This window comes from Helicoverpa armigera, chromosome 18 (assembly GCF_030705265.1).
Source record: "Helicoverpa armigera isolate CAAS_96S chromosome 18, ASM3070526v1, whole genome shotgun sequence".
Taxonomy (NCBI): domain Eukaryota; kingdom Metazoa; phylum Arthropoda; class Insecta; order Lepidoptera; family Noctuidae; genus Helicoverpa; species Helicoverpa armigera.
In genome coordinates this window covers 640,282-664,353 of record NC_087137.1, presented here as the reverse complement: position 1 = coordinate 664,353, position 24,072 = coordinate 640,282, and the positions used below count along the sequence as shown (strand labels likewise).

The 24,072-nt window shown below is 37.2% G+C and overlaps 1 protein-coding gene across 1 annotated transcript in view; it reads left to right on the top strand.

Moving 5' to 3' along the window:
- The window catches only part of LOC110376742 (centromere-associated protein E), a 63,302-nt gene that overhangs the window by 198 nt on the left and 39,032 nt on the right, over window positions 1-24,072 (top strand). The window contains exons 2-10 of the mRNA XM_064039031.1: window positions 204-1,370; window positions 2,153-2,871; window positions 3,798-3,939; window positions 4,294-4,431; window positions 4,895-4,987; window positions 6,102-6,191; window positions 10,721-10,825; window positions 20,774-20,880; window positions 22,011-22,148. Coding sequence (XP_063895101.1) covers window positions 204-1,370; window positions 2,153-2,871; window positions 3,798-3,939; window positions 4,294-4,431; window positions 4,895-4,987; window positions 6,102-6,191; window positions 10,721-10,825; window positions 20,774-20,880; window positions 22,011-22,148 — 2,699 coding nt within the window. The remainder of the gene's footprint in view (window positions 1-203; window positions 1,371-2,152; window positions 2,872-3,797; window positions 3,940-4,293; window positions 4,432-4,894; window positions 4,988-6,101; window positions 6,192-10,720; window positions 10,826-20,773; window positions 20,881-22,010; window positions 22,149-24,072) is intronic.

The following is a 24,072-nucleotide window of genomic DNA, read 5'->3' as shown; positions in this document are numbered from 1 at the left end:
GAGATATTTATAATACGATAAAAATAGTTTGGAGATGCATAGCTGCAACACCATACCTGTTTCGATTAAAGCCTGCCACCCAAGTTTCATATTCTTACTAACAAATGTTTCATTCAAGATTTCTAATAAACTTTCTACCTTCAATGTACCTACGACACCCACGATTTTTACATCGTTTATTTATATTTTTTGTTTATTTTTAGAATATTCTTCCGGATGTCGTACATTCTCAACAGATACCCACTGTAGGAAGTGCTACAAACGAATCGGAGACAGGTATAGAAGCTAGTGGAAACACGGAAGAAAATCTAATTTCACACGATGTCGACGACAGCAAGACCGAGTCTATATCGGAACATATTCCCTCCAAAATCGAATATTCTACAGATTCCGACCATGCAAGTAGATCACAGGGCCTTCTTAAAATTGAGCCAGTGCAGGAGAAAACTTCTAAAAATAGTTCCGTAAACGTTCCAACTCCACACTCCCCTACAAGTGAAGGCCCAAGCACACAAGATCCCAGTAAAGTCAGTTTATCCCTGCCTCTAGATGTAAATGCTGTATCCGATATTCAACTACTAAGTGAAGGGAGTCCTGTCAATTTGCCATTGTTATCTGATCTATGTAAGGAGAATTCTGAGAAACCTCTTGATATGCCAGATGCAAATGTACAGTCCAGTGAACAGGACATACCAAACTTGTCCCCTAGAAGTGACAAGTATCTGGACTCATTAAATGATGAATCTAGCCATAAATCAGGGTCTTTACTAGATTCCGCAGAGAACTCGGATAAAATAGATTCTCCAGGTAAGGTGAGTTCTGGCTCAGAGGAGATAATCAAGTTGGATATAAGAGGCCAGGGTGTGCCAAAGTTTCCATTTCCTTCTGCAAAAATTATATTTGGACCACCACCAGAAGGTGGAACAGTTATTGATTCTGAAGTTGAACCGATCCCAGTATTCTCAAACTTACTCTCACCATTTCTTGTTGGGGCTGGAGATAGTGTAAAAATTGAGGAGGTGTTTGATGACCAAGAAGTGTCTAAAGACCCATCCCCTGAAAAATCACCACTGTCAGCAGAGAAAGAAAGTTTATCCAGTAATAAATCATTAGAATTATCTCCTGAGCGGCAAATCAGTCTATCTACTGACAATTCATTGCAAATGTCACCAGACAAACAAAGTCTGTCTAGTGATAAAATTGAAGCAGACTTGTTAGTTGAAGAAATTACTGTTGAAGATGAATTGAAGGAAAAAGTGAGTGATAAGCCTGAGGAGAGCTCTATGCCAAAGTCTATCCCACTGGAGGAGACAATGTCTTTCAGTACAATGACAGACTACAAGACAATATGTGAAGAGTATCATGTGAAGGTACTTGTTGTAATACATGGGTTTTGCTTCTGTGTGTGCCTCTGTCTCACATTACTGTGCTTCCTCATCCTGCTTCTCACATCTATGGCATGCTATGTACTAACATTTTACAACATACACTTCTTGATCTATGAGAACATATCAAAATATTATGTTCATGTATAGTCTTGAACTTGGTCATATATGCGAGCTTGATTTAAGTTTTTTATTTCCTTAAATAAATGGTTTATTTGTCTAACTGCTTTTAAATGCGTAGAACTTGGAAACAGTTATCAATTTATATTACTATCACAAAATGTGACAAAACCACTAAACTAATAACTTGTTATAGTACAACAACAATTTTACTTCTGCACTGCATGCCATTTTATTTGAGAAATATAGTGCAAAAAAGCTTGTAAAAAGTATTTATATAGACTTTTTGCAAGTTAAGTTATTTCAATAAGTTTTGTAAGCATGCAATTTCAAGTCACTCTCTGTTCTTGATACTCTATGACACACAATTTGTCAGTTTGATTGATATGGAGCTTTTATTTACAACTGTTGTTATTCACATTTTTTATAACTGCAATGTTTTCTGTAAGCACAACAAACAATCCTAATAATTATGCAAGTCCAATGTTATAATTTTATTTATCATTGTGTTGAATGTTTTCAAAATTACAACACAAAAAGCCTTCCAAAGACAGGCTACATGTTTCATTGACAACAAACCCATGTGGCTGCTTATTTTGTGCTTCCATGTGAATGTGTTATGTATTGAATGCTTTCTGTCCTTTCAGCTTGTGCACTTGGAAGATGCTATCACGCAGCGTGATGAATTAATTGAGGAACTGACCATCTCATTACAGCGTTCAGTTCGTGAACGAGAAGACCTTAGACATGAGAATGACCACCTCACTAATGAAGTACAGAATCTACAACACATGATGGCTGAGAACTCTGAACACGACACTGTCAAGGGTCAGCTCTCAGACTTCGTCAAGTATCAAAGCATGATCAAAGACGATAGCACCAAGTTCTACTCAGCTATTATGAGCGGAGGATCTTCAATCCAAAGCTCTAATGGCGAAAAAGATATGGATAGAGAAGAAATTGTCATCAATTACTCAAAGTCCGATTTAAGATCGTCAGACGTGTCAGATGAATTCCAGACAGGTTTCGAAAATAAAATAACGACAATAATAAATAAGTTTGATAGTTATATTGAGGAGAATCTGAGGAACAAGCTGAGGGAAAGTGTGATACAAGTTTTGTGCGATGAGATAGGGAAGATGAGGATAGACAATGACACGGAGATCAAGGAGCTGGAGGCACAGCTGCAGCAGGACAAGCAGGCGTACTCTGTGGAGACGCGGCGCCTGCGAGAGCTGCTCGCCTCCGTCAAGGCTGGGAGTGCCGACGTCGAGGCGCTGCGACAAGAGCTACACATCAAACACGAGAAAGAGATGGAGAATTTGAGGACCTACTTCGAGAAGAAATGTTCAGATATGGAAAGGAGGTGAGTTGTTTTTAACTCAACATTTCTAATTTAAAAAAAAAAACATTTTATTTATAAACCTAAACAGCTAGGTACCTAATACTTTATGAACTTTGTCCTTGGTATTCAATTCCAAGGCATTACTTATCAGTCAATCAAGTATTTATAGCCAAGTTAGTGCTTACCATGCTACTCAAGGTGACTATGAAATACTAATTATATGATATCTTTGTTGCAATCAAGGCCAAAACGAAGGTGAGTACTTAGTTTAGTAATTATGCATTTAAATAGCATTGTTTTAGAAGTACCAAGTACCTACCTTATTGAAACAGCTCTCTGTTCAGGGTTTATTAAACTCAATGTAATTTATTATAAGAGGAATTTAATTTAAAAAATAAATAAATTTAATTAAGAAAAGTAGTTTAGGTCGAACTCTAGGGCGTCTGCCGCTACGCTTGTCGGCGATGTTAAGGATTGAATTTGTTAACTTGATCAATAAAAATTGAGCCGAGTGCATTTTCCGGATTCTCTTATATCCAAACTTTTTAGAATATACCGTATTGCGTATCTACCTACTTATATTAAAATCACTGCCTCGTTGGTCGCAAGCGCGGTTGCTCTGCACGAGGTCTCGGGTTCTATTCCCGGGTCGGGCCGAAACTTTCACAAAGCAAACCGTAGTTTGGATGTCGGTGATTGATACACCCGTGCACCGGACAGCACGTTAATGTTGATCCTGCGCCTGATCTCTCTCCGTCGTCGTGCCGGATTCCCGTCCCATCAGGCTATGAGAGCACAGTCATAGTGAGTGCACTTGTGTATGCGCAGATGCTCGTGCTCACTAATATGTCCAATGCAGCTGGCTGATCTTTTTATATGAGCACAGCTGCCGTCGCCGACATCGGCTTTGGTCGCCATTTATATTAAAATGTGTTGCGTTATTGCAGCTACTCCGAGGAGGTGTGGCGCGACAAAGCGTGCGCGTCGCCGTGCGGCTCGGCCACGTCGCTGGACGCGCCGCCCGACGCCGCCGGCGACTGCGCCCGGCGCCGCACGCGCAGCATGCAGCTGCCCACGCGCCGCCCAGAGGTAATGTGCTGCTACACTGCAGCTACTGTCAACTGTGCATCGCCATAAAGCATCATCCGTTTACCAGTTGGCGCAGAGGTGACCCAACCCAAGGAAGGATGCCATCCATTCCGACTGCCCCTTCCATCTGTAACTTTAACCATCAATTGCCTATTTAGCATCCATAACTAAGTCACGTGACTTGTAAAACATTGGTACTCCGCTACATCCGGTTAGACTGGAAGCCGACCCCAACATAGTTGGGGAAAAGGCTCGGAGGATGATGATGAACTAAGTTACGTGACAGAACCCAGAATGTATGCAACATATAAAATACACAGGAGAACAATTTCCTATAAGCTCTATATATTGCAGTGGACCCAACACGAGCAGTCTCCGGGGCAGTGCAAGAAGTGCGAGCAGCAGATGGATGAGCTGAAGGCGGAACACGTGGCGTATATCAATGAGCTGCAGGCCACGCACCGGGAGGCTGTTGCGTCACTCGATGAACAGGTACTGACGTGTTTTCGTGCCTGTTGAAGGCAGAATCACTACATAGTATATAACAAAGTCTCAAAGTCTTGACGAGATTGGGTGCTTAATTATTTCCTTAATGAAGAAGTAGAAAAATGAAATTGTTATTTTTACGAGTGTGGACCCTATAAGTACATCAATGTCACATTGCCTGTTTGTTATCTTGTCTGATATGGACAATGTTTATTCGTTTGGTGATTTACACTTTACATTGAATATTATCGCTGTTGTTTTTCAGTAGGCATGAAAAATAATTCAACCAGCAAAACCTGTCTTTCTTTAGGTGCATAAATATCCTTCGTTAACATTGAAATCATGTTTTATGCACGTTGCCTCTAGGTGCCAGTGTAATATCGACTAATTTCTATAAACCCAGTTTTAATAATAAAAATTAGTTCAACTAAATTTCGATAAACATACTGAAGCACCTTTTTGCTCCTAGATAACGCAGCTCAAAGCGCACATACAAACTGCAGAGAACACGGAGGCCAACGTTTCTCTCTACCAACAAGACATCGACCTGGAGTTAGAAAAGGTTAGACCATCTGTTCTGACTTATATAGGAGCTGAATGTCTGACAGTGTGTGCTGTGTACTAGATGTTGTGGACTTAACTCCGTGTTGCTTTAATAACTACGAAGCAAGACTTCTTGTAAATATTATTGTGTATATGTTATGTTTGTAAATTATAATTTATGATACGATCAACTTGTGAGGCAAATCGATTTTGCAAGAGCATCGAGAATCGCTATTTTCTGACAAAAGCCAAAATTTTAAGGGTATCATGCAACATGACTCTTTGTGGAGAACCTTCAATTATAGCAAAAGCAAAATACAGCTTGAAGCCACCAATATAAATATGTATATTTACTAATAAATAATCCTTGTACATAACCGCATGCAGGGGAAAGACAAAGCTTACGGTAGCCTGAGGTTATCAATTCTATGGCTGTCAAACCTTCCTTCTGACTTAAAGCCTTTATTGGACTATAAGAGATCTAGTATTGCCATATACACTTCTGTATTGCTATATCGAATTAATGATCACAGAAAGAATGAGAACTTAATCAGGAATATAGCCGATTGCACCAAAGAAACTTGTAAATATCACAATTTAATATCACCTCTACGTAAACAGCAAAAAGATCTAATTTTCTTTAGCACAAAATGTACATAAATTATGGAGTTGAATAACAACTGTGGGAGAAAAAGTATTCAAAGATTACCAACTAATAGCCTAAAGAGTTTAATTTAATAGAATATAACATGTAAAAGACATTCTAAAGTAAGTATTAAAGTATTTTAGACATATTACATACGAAACTTTACATCTAATCTTATCGTCTTTATACATGCATACATGCCTACTGTATAATTTCAAAGTCCATCCATCCAGGTTTTTGGTTCTTTTCAAATCGTAAAGCTCTCATCACGAAACCCATTGAAAAAATTCTTAATAAATTCTACTTAAAAAAAAACTTCATCACTGTAACAACTACCCCATATCTTAAAAAAAATCAGTTTCTTTCTCAAACATCCCCATGGACGTTGTTATTCAACGACTAATGCGAACTCATTCTGTCTTCTCCTGCATGCATGGAATGAACTAACTCGTGTGTGACTAAACATCGTGACGTCACCGCTACGCAGAAGATGGAGGCGCAGCTCGAACAGAGGCTCGAGGAGGTCAGAGATGAGGTCAGGCAAGAGGTCGTCAACCATCTACAGGAGCAGTTGCAGGTATGTTCACATGTTTTCGTAGCTTCCGGTTTGAGTTGATCAGGTATAATGAAGTAGAATGGCGAATACTTGTGTTCCTCTTTCAAGCTATTGGATTGCGAGATTCCATTCCTCAATAACTGGACTATTAGGTATTGTATTTGCTATGGGCCCTAGTTGCCTGAAATAAAGGAACAAATAATAAAAAAATTAAATAAAAACCCTCTACGAGTGTTTCACTTAAAAGTGACGCTCTTTGAATGTAAGCTTGGAGTCTTTTTTATTCCCCGAATATATATTGACTAGCCTTAATTATTTATCAGTCCAAAAAGCGGTATTTACCTATATTTATCCTATCGCCCCCTTTTAACGTTTTCTAACAGCAAAGCTTTAATATAATAACTAAAATGTTAGCGCCATTTTATAACATGAGTTATGGCTTTTCAAGCTTTCATTCCGCAGGATTACTTACGCTTAAAACTTTAGAAAATAGTACAAATAACCATAGCATTAACACGACTTCAAAGGAAGCTTTAACATTTACATTTCTAACTGTAAATATGTATGATAATATATTTTATATGCCTAAAACTAAGTAAATCTGCCACAATAACCTACAATAATTCACATAAAATGTAAAAACACTTTCATACCATGCAAATAGACTAACTAAAACTCCCATAAAGATTTTATGGAGTCTAAACTAAACAGAATGAGTAGTTTGCGTTGATTCACTTAACCTATATTCCGTGTATACTAAGAAGTAATTTGGATGGTGCCACGATTTTTCTGCACTGATTTATATGGGTTAAGCTTTCTGGTTAGTGCTGGTACAAAGAAGGCCCAATGTAGGGTTTTTGGTCCTGTAATTTTAGGTCTGGAAGTTCTGGAACCCTTTACTGGTTCTCAATATATTGCATTTTGCTACAGTTGCAGTACAAGAGTTAGGTTTGATTCTTGACTCTCGCCATTTCCTTCTTTCAATATTTTCATGGTCGCTGGTTTTCTTCAATCCAGTTATCTAAAGAAAAAAAACATAATAAAACCCGTAGTATCTCGTAGTACGTGCAGAAGCTGCCCTCAGGCCAAGCATTGGCCTGGTGCCATCTCGGTACACCATTAATAAATACTCGGCCGACGCACTGGCCTGCTCTATGGCTCAAATAGACCGGCGCTCTTCCCCCAGTTGGCGGGAACACGCTACATTCACTACTCTATGAAAAAAATTATAAACAACCAACGTTTATAAGTGAAAGTTTGATTACTAAAACAATTTCGCGAAATGATTGATAAAAATGTGACTTTTTACTAGTGCTAAGTTTTGCGAAGAACAATGAAATGTATAAGTGATATTTTTGATGGGATTGTGAGATAGTGACAACGACATTGAATCTATATTTATAAAACTTTTGAACACGTGTGTTAGTTTTTGTGTATGCTTGAATGGTTGATAATGTGAAATGCCTGATCGTAACCACCTACCATTTTATAAGAGACGCGTAAGTTACTTTGTATGTTGCGTGAACTACCTCTAGTTTTAGTATGGGCCACATAGAGGTCTAGAGATTAAGATCTACCTAAGACTGCATTATACCGCCCTTGGGATGGATTCTCTAACACTAAACTTAAATTAGAATATTCCTAAAATCCGTATTTCAAAGTTTAACTACTTCAAAAGCTATGTATTAGCAGGGTAGCCTTCAATACGGCTTTATGTCTAGTCTATTCTAAAGACTACGTAAAGGTCGCCCTTCCTAGCGTGAAAATATTATGACCTATTTATAGCTTGAAAGCACGGTACAATTAGGTATAATTTATCGGTCTTATCAGAACTTCGTCAAAATGTCTTCTTTTTAGTTCGAAAGTCAGTTAGGTCGATCTCCGTTGGTGCTATGGCGTGCCATGCGTGTATACGCAGTCGCAACATTTATTTTATTGTTTTACTATAAAGAAACAAACCTTCTAACTTTTTTCAACCTTTACTTCGCTTTAATATTTAATAACATAGCAGATTATACTTTTTCTAAGAACTATTTATAATTAAAGCCATGCGACCGTAAAATGACAAGAAAAGATAATTCCTATGTCGTTTTAAGAAAAATATTATAAGCTTTTTTCACGCTGACAAGTGTTTATGGGATGAGTTACGGCCCACGAATACTTAACTGACATCTTGACCTAATTCCCATTGATTTATCTCTACGGTGTTTTCTATATAAAAATATAAAGAGCTTGTTTATTATGAGTTTTTTTTTAATAAAAGGGACAAAAGTTTGTTTGGTTTTGTGTTTGTTTATGTTGTTATTTTTTGCACCAGACCCTAATTGGCGTCGACAGCCTGAGGAACTTATGAGTTCCCACGCAGTATTCTGCCCAACTTATAATTGTTATAAAGGGAAACTGGCAGTAGAAAATAATGATGTTCATAGTGATAATAAATAATTGTAATTGGTGACAGCACTCACATCGACTAATCAACAGTCAGTAACCCGAAATAGATTTTCAGGTTATTATTTTCCTGTGTCTATGTGTATTTATGTCATGTTTCATAAATACACAGATTAACAGAACTGCATAGCAACACCTCTGTATCAAAAATATAAAAACATAAAATAGGTGCACAGTCAATTCCTTATTGCAGAAGTCAGCGCAGGGTTCCGTATTTTAAATAATCTAAATACCAAACTATTCTGATACTACTAAAAATGGAATAACATAACAAACAAACTCTCTTGGATTATTCGAGAGAAGAAAACTTTCCAGCAATAATAACGAAAAAGCTTGTCATTGAACTTTGCTAAGTTATAGAGCTTATGGAAAATATTTTTCATTTTATCTACCATCTTGCCTGTCGTAAATGACGATCATAGATAACATGCATACAAAGTATTGCATGGATTCCAACATGTAGATAAAAAAATTAAAAAGCTTCATATTCTGCCCACGGAACCCATAATTACTCATACCATCTAAATATATTCGCGAAAGTACAGTCATCGTCTGGGCGCAGTTCATCGCCATTTACAAATATTGTCAATCCGTCCCTGGCATGTTTCCAGACTATAGGCGACATTTTTTCGCGATTCTGACCTCATTTTAAAGCTCCACGCTGTCTCGTTACCAAACTTTTTGTCGCCTATTTAGGTCAACGATCTTGTAGGACAATATTTTTAAAGAGAAGTATGTATTTTAATTTTCGTTGATATTTTAATATTTTTCGCCGCCATGCTGTCCGTTTGGGTGTTATGTTGTCACGGTCAGTCATTGCTAGATTAAGCTTGCGGAAAATATTCAAATAGTGTATGCAATAAACTCTCCGCGAAGCTAAAAAATACATGAGATCATTTGCATGAATGAATTGTTGATACAAAAGAAAACAGCCAAGGACGAGTACATTACTCTTTTTATTCACTTTCAAGCTTAAAAGTGGCTTACTTAGTCACTCAATGCGAAGTAAACCCCTTAGGAAAATGGGATTAGGATGCATTCGCTCTGAGTAGTATATTTTTTCATCGAACGAACAAGGTTAGAAGTACGAAGACACAGATACGCTATCAAAATCTACGTCATTAACTTTGCCCTTTCAGAATGACAAAACTTAAAATAAACAACATGAGTAAACATAACATTGTCACAACTTTTTTATCCGAAAGTCAAACGCGCCTGCATATTATAACATCGATTGGGTACATTCGCTATTCATATTTAAGATAAATAAGCCTAAACTTCGGGCTGTTATAATATGCAGCTAAGACTCCAGTATAAGTTAATAGGCCCTTGTTTATATCTGTAAATATACTATACTGTACAGAAACACAATAACAGGTGATTAATAGTAAATATATTCTCACCGTAATTAATGCTAATGTATGACATTTCTTCGTAACACAAACAATGTTTACAAAACTGAAATATTTAATAATGCATTCCCAAAGGAAACAATAAATATGAAGCGTCTTAATAACCGTAGTATATCATTAAGTAATCACCCGTGTACTCCCTTTGTTTAGTTAAGTACTGTTTGGGCTATCAATCTGTGTGATAAGGGGTCAAATGTGCCACTTGTACCAGTCATTTATTTTCCTTATTCGAGTGCAGTCACATCTCTTGTCATATTGCTGGAATATTTTCTATGTGATTTGTGAAGAAGGGTGTGCAGTGATTGTGGAAGTTTTTCTTAAGTGTTGTTGAACGAAAGAAATATGGGTGATTTGCTTGTAAGTTCACATTTGTGTTGAAAGTTTTAAACTTTAACAAAAAGTTTTTTTTATTATTCCCCAATAGCATTGATAGTGCCTATACAAGTAGCAAACTTGTAAAGTATTCTTTAAATTGACTCAGTGAATGACCAATGCATTCGTTGTTAAGAGTGTCTTTACAAAAGACGTCCATATAGAACATCTTCAAATCATGAAAAGCAATGACAGATTGCGTGCTACGTTCTAACTTTAATCGCTATGATACTATTGCTATTTACAAAGCAATATGCACCCAATATTAAACTCCGTAGAGTTGAAAATAAGTTGTTAACCATGACTTCGTATCATCAGGTGCTTCTGTCGGACCCCGACGCGGAGGTGTCGAGCTGGCCGCTGGAGCTGGTGGCTCTGAGGGACAAGATACATGGAGACGCCAGCAAATCTGCTGAAAAGGAGGTAAGAAATATTTAAGTGTATTTATTAAGTAGAAGGAATTGCTGTATGGCTGTATTTGAAGCAAAATAATTCGTTTTTATTGGAAAGTTAAGCTGCCCCTAAAACCTGTAAATACCGAACCAAGATTGACAAAACATACCATAAAACAGCACGAAAATATTTCAGCCATCGCTAACTATGTCTAAAAACCAAATAAAATATACGAAGTCAACCGAATCACAGACCGAAAATAAGTAGAATCAAATACAAGCGTACAATTTTGCACATTTAGACGTCTGCTAAGAATGCTGGAGAAATTGCAGCCGTATTTACAGATTGTAAGACGGAGAGGCATTTTGTATTGACAGCTATGTACGTACTCGGCGCGACTATAAACAGATAGGGCACAACTCCTGTGACCCACTTAGACGGGGCTTTGTTGGAGCGCCGCTGATAGTACCAATATTACTCGTACCTTTATCATAGATGTTCAACGGAGGTTAGGATGGGTGGGTAATAAAATCTAGGTAGAAAAACATTGAAAATGTGTGTACAAAGGCAATAGATAAAGTCTATTTCCAAGCTAATCTTTGATTGAATTTGAGTCATTGTAAAGGTCAAAGATTACACTACACAACACAATATTTTCGCTTTTAGTTAAATAATGATAATAATCTATGTTTATTACTTTTGATATAACTTAAATACAAACTAATAATTGTGTGCATTACCAGCCCAAATAAATAGTCGTCCATATCTCTCGCATTACTTTGTAGCACCAGCATCAAAGCGCATGACTAAGCCTAATTATTTAAGCTAATAACAACCTCTAAATATCAGTACTCGAGTCTACAATTAGGGCTCTCACGATAATCTTTTTCTACAGTCATGGTCGTGGTATAAATCCCTTGCGCGTCCAATAAATTCCCATGCACTTAGACAACTTGCTCTATAAATACGAGCCACCCTCGGATGCCCCTACCATGACTGGCGCTGGTGCCACTCGTAAATCTGAGCCAAACGTTTTGGTCTACAACACTTTTTGTTCGTGTTCTTGGTAAAAGTTAATTAAAGTAACGTAAACTGACGTTTTCGTTTGTTTGATTGTGAGAGAATGTGTGTTATTAGATGGTTTTGACCAGGAATAGACTGGGGGCAGTGCGGCGGTTGTAAATGTATAGTATTTTGTTAGGTGGATAGTCAAAATAAAGTTGAGAACGTTATCGTAGCTATTGTAAAGATGGGTCAATTTCAGGTGTCTAAATTATGAGAAACATGAGATTTATGCATATTTCGAACTATAGCTTGCTGCTACTACTGAACTACCAATTTATGAAGTTTTATGACACGATAAAATGAGTCATAAGTAGGTATTATTGAAAATCGGTAGCGATGTGATGTGTAGAATTTCCCAATAGTGCATCTCGTTAGTCAACCTCGTTTTAAGCAATTAAATCTCACTAACCGAACTAGTTACCACGTTTTATTTTATTAGAAACCATTAAAGTATTTGAAGTATGCATGACTAAAGATCGCGGTAGTGCACAGTGCGAATATATTGCTAGATTACTAGCACCGTGTGCACTGACACAATGACCCGTTTAGCTGGAGAGTATGTTGTATGCTCTATTTATTTATATGTTAAATGTTCCAACGGTTACAGGAACTATAACTTCTTGATTTCTGGTCTAATTAATTCATTTGTAATATCTAAATATTTTGCAATAACTTAGACACTCAATTTATTCTCCCACATCGCTTTTCTTTTAAAGCTTTCAATGAAAATTGTGCCATCGCAGTCTGCAGGAAAATTATGAAAGGGTACTAAATTATATCTAATACCGAGTGACACCTGCTTGTCTAATATTCTGTCAAGAACAAAGTCCTGGTTACATACGCTGATGTATCGGGAGCGACGCGCCGAGTTGACTGAACCGCATTCTAATTTTACCGTTTAACATTTATTTACTATGCGCCCGCGCCGCCCAATCAAATGTCACGTGAGATTGCATTATATTGACGTCAGCTTTATGATAGGAGCCCTTGGTCGAAGATGTCTTCCTATTGTGTGTGCCAAGCATAGAAGGTTGAATCGCGAAACGTTAATTTGAAAATTCAATTTGATAAATAAACTTTATAGCATAGCAATCGGGTTTTAAGCAAAATGGTCTCCGGCACAAGAAGGCACATTTGTGTCGCACATCGGTGGAATCCCACCATAACGCTGACAGTATAATAGTAAGCTTTAAGCCTGAGCTTTTAGAACTAGTAAGATAGATGTTATGAAGACTAAAAACAATAAGAGCGAAAATTATAGCTAATTTTGTCTCGTTTGTGTTTGACATATTGCTAGCTACCGGTCCATTTCCCGACGCGACATTATTCTTTTTTGAGGCGCCAGCAGTAGCTAGTAAAAGGCTCAATTTATAGAACAAATCCGTCCAGGAATGCGGCATTGCTCGTCTCACATAAACAATGCACTAAACACGCGTCATAACCTTTTACATCGCAACTAGTGCATCTATGACGCCATCTTGTCACGGAAATAACGACCCTATTACCTGAAACATAAGGGAGAAATTGTCTCATCACAGCATTGTTATTAGTTGTGCTTAAAAGAATTCGTTACGTTTCGCGAACGAGTTGTTTCCGTTTGGCGTAATTTACGAAGATTTGTGAGCTTTATTTTATTGCTTAACTAGATTCGTACTTTACGATAGTAATAATGTTGGCAAATATCTATGACTATTGAACGCTGTTCATGAATATTATCTGCCACCCAAAAACATATTCAGAAATCGTTAGCTTGTTGCATAAAGCCATATCACACATTGCCTGTTAAGCCATGGTTGTTGAGGAATCGTCCGTTGACCTAAATAATTAGGAGCAATTAATTGGTTATCTGTATTATATTACCGGACGCTGGTCAATGCAAGCATAACACGCGCGTCCGGGGTCGGCTTCCCTTTACCATTAATTTGTGGTCCTTCCTATAGGCAGGAACAGGAACATACCGTTGCATCTTGATTTGGAAGATAAAGTATAAAATAGGCAAGAAAACTTCTTAATATTTACTTTAAGTCAAAGAACAGAGGCAATGTGTACTGTCAGCAACATACTTTGTAATTTTCATTGCATTAGTGGACTTACTAATGCAATGAAAATTACAAAGTACCTGGACATTGAAACTTTTACAACAGTGTGTTCAGCGACTTTTATAGATACTTATTTGTCACTGAACATTTAATTACTTGCCGATAAAAACCATGTACATATTTTAACGCTTTTAGAGTATGTAAATGTATTTTAGGCACCGTTTACCGCATTGAATCACGCGTTCTGATGTCATTTGATACGAATAGAATTAAAATCCATCACGTGTTTGTTTTTTTATCATTTTGAATACGTTTCCTATTGTTACTTTTGATTCAAGATTTTGGCATTAGGTTATATTTATCGTACATTGAACTTTTTAAAGCACCTGCTCAGCATAGCTTTAAATTATGCGCCATCCAGTGACTCACTAACTTTATATGAGCGAAGTTTTACTTTATCGTTCTCATCTCATCCCCAGGGCACTTTTTCTATTCTGCGCTGATACGTACAAACCTTCATAAGAATAGAGATGACCTAACTCGTCTCAAGTATCGACTTATCGAGAATATGTTAATGGAACCTCCATTACATAACACCTGTTAAAACATTTCCCCATACCGATGTAGGCAACAGTATCAAGCCCTTAAGCTGGCCAGTACGCGCCTCATCCGCTAATGTTCCGCGCACTCGAGATAAGACGCAAATATAAACGCTCTCGGAGAGTGCTCTCGGCCTGACCTATTAATCGCCGAGAATCTGCGCTATCTCGTATCTGCTGCTGTCCTAGTAAAAGTACTGCTTTTAATGCTACTGTGCTAATTTTTAAATGGATTTTATCTCAAGAATGTATTCAGACATAAAACATAAATTGCTATATATAATCTCTGTTAGTTTTATTAGTAGTAATAGCCCATTGAAGTGCTCAATCTGATTAAATCCTATTTTAGGGGTAACGACATTATGTAGTTTTCCTATCACGTTCATATCACGCACTGCAATTAAAAGTGCAATCTCACCAGGAGGCAGTTCATAGGTGAAAAACGTGAGTGATAGATAAGTGGGTATTTCTTAGCGCTAGTTGTTTGATTTTCGAAGAATATCGATTAACTGCAACATTTTGAATTAAGTAGGGCAGATGACATGTCAATAACTCCTGGGTCCTTCCATGGGAATCTCCAGTAAATTCTTCGTTACCAGTAAGCACTATTAGGTAATTTAAGTAATTTCCTATAGTGACTGGGGCGGGATGTTTGTACCCAAAGGAGAATTTATGACCAGGAACAATTATCCATTTGAAAAAGTTCGCCTTTCCAATGTGTGTTACGTTTTATTATTTAATTGATATATCCCTAAGTAGTCAATTCTTAGAGACTGTGGTTACATGAAGTAACGCTTGTGGTTTCACGCTTGGTAATAAATGTCTTGGAAAAACATGAGTAACTTGACGTAACAAGTGTAGTATTGAATTGCACAGGTATGTGTTTTCATAGTGCAATACCTGAGCCTGTTTTCCTCCCATGTCTTTTAGGTAATAGTCTTCAGGCATAATTTTAGTAGAAATTCTGACTCAAAATGCGCATCTTGTAAGTACAGGACACAGGTTGACTAACAAGCGTAAAACGCCGAAAGGTAAACACCTCGTAAAATCCTAACGTGTATTTGTTTGATGCCAAACATCACAGGTTACATAACATACAGCGTTACGGTCATAAGCCCCCGGGTTACTGGCTAGCATCGCGGAAGTCATGCTGCCCTTTGCCGGTCTTTGATAAATCTCTACATTCAATTTTTGTGTATCATAAAACTTGTATCTTTCATGAAACCCGGTAGTTGCTAGACGTGTCTTGTGTTCAGTAAAATGCAAGATTGTAAATATCGTGACTCAATTATTTAGAGCTTGGTAACAATACTTGCCAATTATAACAATATTTGCCTTGATTTTTGTTTCTTGCAGCATACTTTCTGCCATTTTCTTTCCACTGACGGATAAATCTATATAATCTATAAAAAGCTCCTAAATACCTGAAACGTCTACCAACCAGTATTAACACTGAAATCACCCCTTTCTCCCAGATTAGCAAAAAACAAAAGATGGAGACCACACCGCAAGCTTGTTTCACGGCGGACTCCCTCCCTTATCCTGTCGCTATAAAACGGCAGACGATCTAAAAATAAATTGGTGACATCCTGCCTCTTCAGATGTACTTTTTTCTTAATTTTAGACATAATTGGTACTAATAAAGTCGGTGAAGCGCGGAGGTTGGCTTAGAGCGGTAGAGACCGTTGGAGATTTGAATTGTAGACAGGTTACTATTGTTGAGATGACCGTTAGAGCAGATGAGTTTGAATTGGTAATAGGACAATGCCCTACTGTAGTTGCTGTACTTAATCTTATTAACAGTAATAGCACTCCCAGACTCTTTAAACTCCTAACCGTCATAAAAGGGAGGACTGTTTTACTAATAAGATAAAAGATACGAAATAAGTATTTGACGATAACTTTCATCTTGTTTTTCTTCTTCATGATGAAAGACGCCTCCAATTCATTATTCTATGAACTTTAGTACCCATTATTTGCCTTCATTATTTTATAGACAGACGATATTCGTTTCATAACAGGGATTTCTTTCATCCATATCATCAAAGTAAACTTGTGTAACACAACGTAGCACTTGTAAATCTTTATAAGACTGATCTAGATAGACAGCTGAGTCCGATTATGGGATAGAGCATGTAAATCTGGCGCTCGATAGTCTTGATACCAATCGATCTCATGCATATCGAGTTGCATAACATGTGGTAAAATCAACAGCTTTAAGACTATGTGCCAATTGATTCAAGATTTATCTCATAATTTGATGCATTTTCTTGTTATTTGATGATTCATGACTACATAAGTTTTCAGTGCATTCTTATCAGAAGGCTATTTAGTCAAGCCATGTGCAAGATATGTCAGGATGTCAATGTTTTCTTTACATCTTTCAACCCCATCTCTGCATTTGAAACTTAAAAGATCAACTGCGGATTACTGTAATACCTCACGCGTCGCGCAAATAGATAAATATTGACAGTTTTACAGCTTCATCAACCGTAAAATCTAAATATCGTGGCCATTAAACAAACGCACGCATATAAACAAACAAGTGTTTCAGTGCAGCGTCGGACGCTTCTCGTTGCGGACGTGTTCTGCGTACGCGCCGCTCGTGACGTCATTTGCGCGGGAGACAGACGCACTCGCGAATATAAGCCTAAACGTGACACAATAAGGTTGAATTCAGCTTAAATTCAGTGCTGTTTTAGACGTGAGATGTAATTGACCGTTACAGTGTGACCGTTTTTAATTTGTGCATTTAAATGATTAGAGCAATGTGATTTATTTGGGGTGCAGTCAGTTTTCTCAGAATTATTGGAGGAAACGATATGCAATTGCTGAAAATAGAATTATGTGTAATGGCTCTATCGGTCTGTGGTTTACATGTGGAAATGTTTTGTTCTACATGTAAATAAGGAAATTAGCTAAAACTGGTAACTCGGGAGTCGCTGTTAATAACTTAGTATTTCGTAGTAAAATTCTAATCAATCATCAAAATCTGTAGCTGAGTTAGAGAAAATCCTGATTTTATATGTCAATTCTAAAATTGAAAAAAAAAAAAAACATGTATCATTGACCAAATAAAGGATAAAGAAATCTCTATGTTATAAAACTTTTCTCCAGCTGCGTTCTAAATAGGACATCAGAAAATGTATTCTTCGCCCAAACAATCCCAGCCGTCCAACATCCGTATTCAAGTATGCTAAACATTTGTTTATCCTAGAATCTGTGTCCCATTTCAAGCTGTCTACACTTAGATATAAATATTCCCCTTGTGTTTCGTCCTATTTTCGTTTTGAACTGCACATTTTATTTGTACCAAATGTGCGCCTATATTAAGCACCTGCTAGGTTCCTAGTTTTCGAAGTATTAAAACCTATTTACTTTGGAAAATACGAGCATATGTTTTGCGTAGGCGAAGCATAATTTTGCATGAACATTCACCTTTTGTTTTTGGTGTACAATAATAGAAGTACACATTTAGGAAAATGACTTGCTATTTCTCTGTTTATCTGGGATCATTCGAAGTGAAATATTTTTCGTCATAATTTGAAGTCGATGTTCGCTGTCAGGCTCGTCAGCTGCGCGTCATCTCGGGAAACTCGTAAATGTCAGTGTGGAGTAACAAATTTTAATTCAGAGTGCTGATTCCGAGTTTTGTAAGTTTACGCGCTCGATACGTAATTATAACTTGGCTGAAGTAAAGAGTCGTATGCTACATCACAAGATTAGAATATAGAACGTTCATTCATTTTTCCGGATAATGACGTTTACTATTTCGCAAGTGAGCCCGTTTATAGTACGACCAAGTGCCGATGACAGCCTTCATGAAATAAATATGTCAAAAATGAATACTACGTAATTAAGTTGTATGATAATTTACGCATCGAGAAAGTTAACTTGCAAAACTCGCACTAGGCACTCTGATGCGTTCGCCTATCCATCTGTCAACTGAATCAAATTAGAATAACATCAATGTTTGCTTTATGACTAGTTTATTTACAGTTTCTGTGGTTAGTTTGGCTTGAAGTTAAAGATTCTGGACCGATGAATTTAAAAAAAAAATAAAAAAAAATAGTAAAATTTATTACTGAAGATTTAAATAAAATGCGTCAATCATTTAAACATTGTTTACAAAATAACTAACGATTTAAATCAATATCAACTCCACATACTATTAAAATCAATTTCCCCTAACTTTAACACAATAGAACCCTCTCGTGGTCCATTGATCACATCATAAACATATTAAATACAATCGAAGGGCCCTCTGCGATCTATGGGCAGCCGCCACTTGAAGCGCACTGTTTACATCGCCATGCTTTATGGGAGAAATTAATGAGGAGCATTGAACTTGACATTTTAATGTACCCTTGTGTCGCCAGATGGGAGCTTTTTAATGTGCCTATTTGAATTAGATGTAATGCTTGGGGTACCAGATGTAAGGGCACATTACTGTTATTACTAATTGTTTGAGATCTTTAAACGGTGGCATCTAGTATCATTTTCTCGTAATTCCTTTAGATATACTTACATATTGAAAGTTGATATACAGTAATTCTCATCCGGATAAAATGCTTTTCGTCTGGTTTTGAGCAAAATCTGTAAAACATGCATCAAATACTTGTCAAATGTATGTAGTTTGATTAGGGGAAGTGTGAAACATATGTTTAAATTAATGAGTAATTTTAGCTTTTTCAATAGCTCTGACACACTTCTCTCTTATTGTTAGTAGCTGTTAACACCTCGCACGATTCAATTATCGTATATTTAAACATTTAATGATCACGTTCTAAAAGCTAAACAAAGTTGCTCGTTTATTCTCCTTTCATTATCAATCGGTAACAATAAGCAAACACTGCAACTCAACATCGTCAGTGGCTCTGCTTTATAACAATAACATATAGAAATAAACCTTATTGTCCTCACAATAGAGGTGTTGACTGGTGTTGAACACGTGCATCCGTTTGCCCACACATGGCTAACTTTTTTCTCCGCGTTATTTTTGTACGCAGCTGGATTAAATGGGAGGGTAGAATTATATTTCTGTGATTGTTTAACCTACTAGTGCTGAAGTGAGTAGTGCTCTTCTTATTTTAAGTCTTAAATAAAATAAGAGAATGACGTAAAGTTGCAATAAATTTTATTTCTATTGAGGTCGGCTCCCAATTTCAACCTTGGTGATCTAATTCTGTCGTTTTAAGCAAACTTAAAAGTCCGCAGGCACTGGTATTTGAGGATAAATTATGTTGCATTTATTTTGTTAGTTGTTTATGTTACACAGAAGTATTGACGCAAATATTCACAGTTTGTTTGATATCGATGTACGGAATTTATTAATATTGCATTCGTTTGAAGTTTATTCGCACCACATCAATATTTAATATGTATCCTTAGCACTACTTTTTTCGTTTAGCAGTTCTATATGAATACCAATGCTTACTATGTGCGTGTGAAATGAGTTCTATTGAAATAAACTGGTAGACAATCTACCCACACTTTTCATTCATCGGTAAATACAATAGACGGTATTTGTACAAAATATACGAGAATTTACATACGCTGACATTAACCTACGCCATTACCATGCGTATTCAATGAAACTGGTTTCAATTCACTTAAACTCATATCAGCGGTTTTCATTGTAATGCTGTTACTACGGAAGTCAGTTCCTTGGGACGCATTTGATTAATACATTTTATGTCCTTCCAATTATTTAATTGTGCTCCACAACTTTCAGACGTAAGTTGAACAATTTACAGTTTACTTTTGACTGACTTTATAAATAAGCGAATAAAGTGCATAATGTGTGAACTAATGAGACGTTGGATAAGAGTGCAGCAAATAAACTTGGAATTATTCAATGAACTAAAGACATAGTGTTTGTGCAGTTGACGATGTGACTTCATCATGGTGATATTGAGAAAGTTTATGGTATGTTTTATGTCAATAAGTTCGGTTAACTTTGTACTTATTAATCGTGTTTGTTGAGACATGTCTTAGCTTTATTAATCAAAGCTTTTGTCTGAGGCCAATTGGTCTATGTAACAAATCATAAAGCTACGATTGTCAAATCTACACCCTTCTTTCAGTGATTACTGTTAATTTAAATAATGATTAGTGTAAAAAAATTTACACCTACCTACAGTAAACGTCCCCCATTTTTTTTTTGTGTTTTCTATCAATGTCTCTTTATTTTGTATTACGTAAAACGAATCATACACTATAATTTGCGGAAAAGACTTATTCCGTGAGGTTTTCACACATAACTTTGTCTCCAGTGCTCGAGTCTTCGCGACGAGCTGTCGGTAGGCGAGGACAAGTGGAAACAACGGAGGAACATCAGCTTCGACCAGAACAGACAACTGGAAGAGGTGACCAGGGAAAGGTGAGAGCTTTTACATACTAGCTTTGTTGACTGGAGCTAATTGCCGTATTCAGTCGACGTAACAAGTTGCATATGATCATTTGACATCTCGTACAGGAGCAGTACCTAGTGTTTTATTTGTACACTGTATATTATATACTTACTACTATTTACTATCGTTACATCATATTAGTTAACTTCAAAGCTGCTTCTTTGACTAGAGTTGTATAAACCAATACACAGTCTGAAAAAACGGTGAAACCTGATCCCAGCAAGTCGCAGAAGGGACGCGGCTAAGCGATTTATGTGATTCACTGAAGTGATTATCTATGTGGGAATAAAATAGGCATACATTCATTAGATTGAATAATAAGGAAAGAGGTCGGGGCCCAGGGTTTCTACTTCCTCTAGTAGGCGCAGATTTAAATGTTGTTCCTACCGTTTACCGTTGATAAAATAGCATAGCATAGCATAGCTTTCGTCCGTCTGACAGACTTACTGGCTATAGAGGAAAACTAAGTTAAGCAAGATGCTACATATCATAAGAAGTGTCCAGATAAACCATTTCGAGGTGAAATGTAGGTACACGTTGCAATAACCAAATTCGGCGAATAAGCAGTTAAGTAGTAATTACTTCTCAGACTATGGGTATTCGTAAGATTCGGGTTAAAGTGTAACATGTGTTGTTCCGGGTTGCGTCACGTTCACCCGAACGTCAAGACGATGCAGCTGCGACATACAAACAAACAGACCTCTTAATTTATGTCCCAAAATGTTTGTGGCACTTTGTTCCTTTGAGTATAGCTTTTTTGGGGAAAAAACTATAAACATCAAACATGTTTTTTTCTCTTAAGCTTGGAAAATTGTTCTGAAATTTTTTTTATGAATTCTTTGGAAATACCATTAATTTAGATCATAATGGTTAATGCACATAGTTGTAGGGAAAACATCCTAGTCGTTATTCTGAACACTCTAAATATGTAATTTGTAATACCTATAGTCTTGTAATCATTAAACTTGCTGTTGAAGACCGAAAGGTATGAAAAAGCCTTCTGTGAATTTTATGTCCTTGATGAGGGACAGCAAGACGTCATTTTTATCATCATAATCATGATAACAATTTATTTTCTATGATGATGTTTCTCTTCCAGGGATGACCTGAAGCGCGTGGCAGTGAGCCTGCACCGCGTGGTGGGGCAGCTGGTGGCGTACTGCGCCAGTGCCGAGGACGAGCTCAACCGCACCGTGTTAGCGCAACTGCTGGCGCGGCTCGTGCCCGGGGATAACGAGTGAGTGCCTGACTGACTACCGAATCTAGTAAAATATTGAGACATTGAAAAATTGACACCAAAAAAGGAGGTTCTATTTTTCTACCGCATTTGTGTATTTCTAATTTTCGTTTTCATTCAGTCACTGGAAGCTGACCCCAACATAGTTGCGAAAAAGCTCGAAAGATGTTGATAAGGTTTTCATTGCATATTCATTCAGTTCGTAAGTTCAATATTCCTGGATGATCTATTTAAGACAGAACAAGATGACCGCAACATGTAGGTGCGCCACTGACAACAAAACCGTTCGGTGCGCACGCGCGGGACGCTTTGTGTTGTCGCTCTTGAACCGCTTTGATCTATCAGCTCCGGTGATGGATTTAGTTCAGCTGCTCGACTTACTACGAATATTACTCATACACCCCATGTGGATCAAAATAAAAGAAATATAACTTGTCTTAGATAAATATGAAAGATGTTATTCCCTGTTTGGGATACACAACTCTCAATTTGTCTTTACTTTGGAAGTCAGCCTCGAAAGTACATTTCTCTATAATTGCAAACAGCACCGGATTTTCTTATATATTTTGTAAACAACCAGCAAATTCAATATCGATTAATACCACTAGAAGCAGTGGGTATTTCGGTATCAAAACTGAAAGCGATGTAAAATAACAAGCAGTTCATATAATTAGCCCAGTTAATTAGTAATAATCCCAGCCTCATTTAGCTTCAGTAACAAACGTTGTAGTGGTTTAGCCAACCCGGAAGATAAAGGCTTGATCCTTATTCCGTCGACATAAAGGCTATAATGCTTCTGTAGTACTTATTACAAGTAAGAAAGAGTAATACGGTGGTTTAGAGAAATTAGTATATTGGTACAGTAGTGTGTGCTCACGGAAGACGCGATTTAATGCTTACGTCGGTCAGTGCTGAAATGTTGGTGACGATGTCCCACGGTTTATTGCGTAGGGTTCACTCTTGCATGTTTTGATCACATTTACTTTATTGTGATAATTCTCTATCTATAGACAGCTTACTACAAATATACATGAAGAAATGACATAGAATTCAACAAAATAGGTTAATCTTTCACATAGCGCTCTTTTGCGGTCCAAGTTTTAAAATTGAAACCAGCTATTCTTTAGATATTTATATCGTCAACACTTACTTTTTTCACACCCTGAAAATTTGAATAGCCGTGTCCTCATCAAACGCCTAAAAAACTTAATGTAAACCCTAACAAAACCGCATGTTTATAATTACGGGGCGTTAAGATTTGCACAAAATGAATATCCCCGGGAGGCGCTGTCGCTGGCGTCGAGCCAAACATCGTGCACTTCCACTAAATTGATGAATTACTTCGATTTGTATGCGGGTGGGATTTTGTCTAAATGTGTGACGCACATCCACCAATATTTGCCAGCAATATTTTTATTTTCATATCGACCACATGCTACTAATTTTCGTATATTGAGGTTAATCACTTATCAGTGTTGCTTTTGATGAATTCAATAGAATAAAATTATATTTTATATTCAAAACATGCACGCAATTATTTAGCTGCCTGTAGTGAACAAGTCCGAGTCCGGATTACGTGCAATATAAGACTTTGTGAGAAGTAATATTATCATCTGTAGCAGTAATCTGAGCTAATAGAGCCGTTGAAATCAGACTCTCAACTGGACCATTGGTTGTGTAGTATAAGGCTCGGTGCAGACGAGTAATGACTACCAACGCGCAAAAGAAGCAACCTTCTTGTAATCGCTATCGGCAAACACATCCTCCTACAAACTTCTTAAATAGTATGTAATCTGTGTTCGCTGGCCAGTAGCTGTGGTCAGTGCCCTGTTTGCAACGAACCTTATTACTTAAGCCCACTCGTTGACCGCACTTACGCACGGAATTAATACTTAAGTCACTAGACATGCTGGCGTTCAGCCAA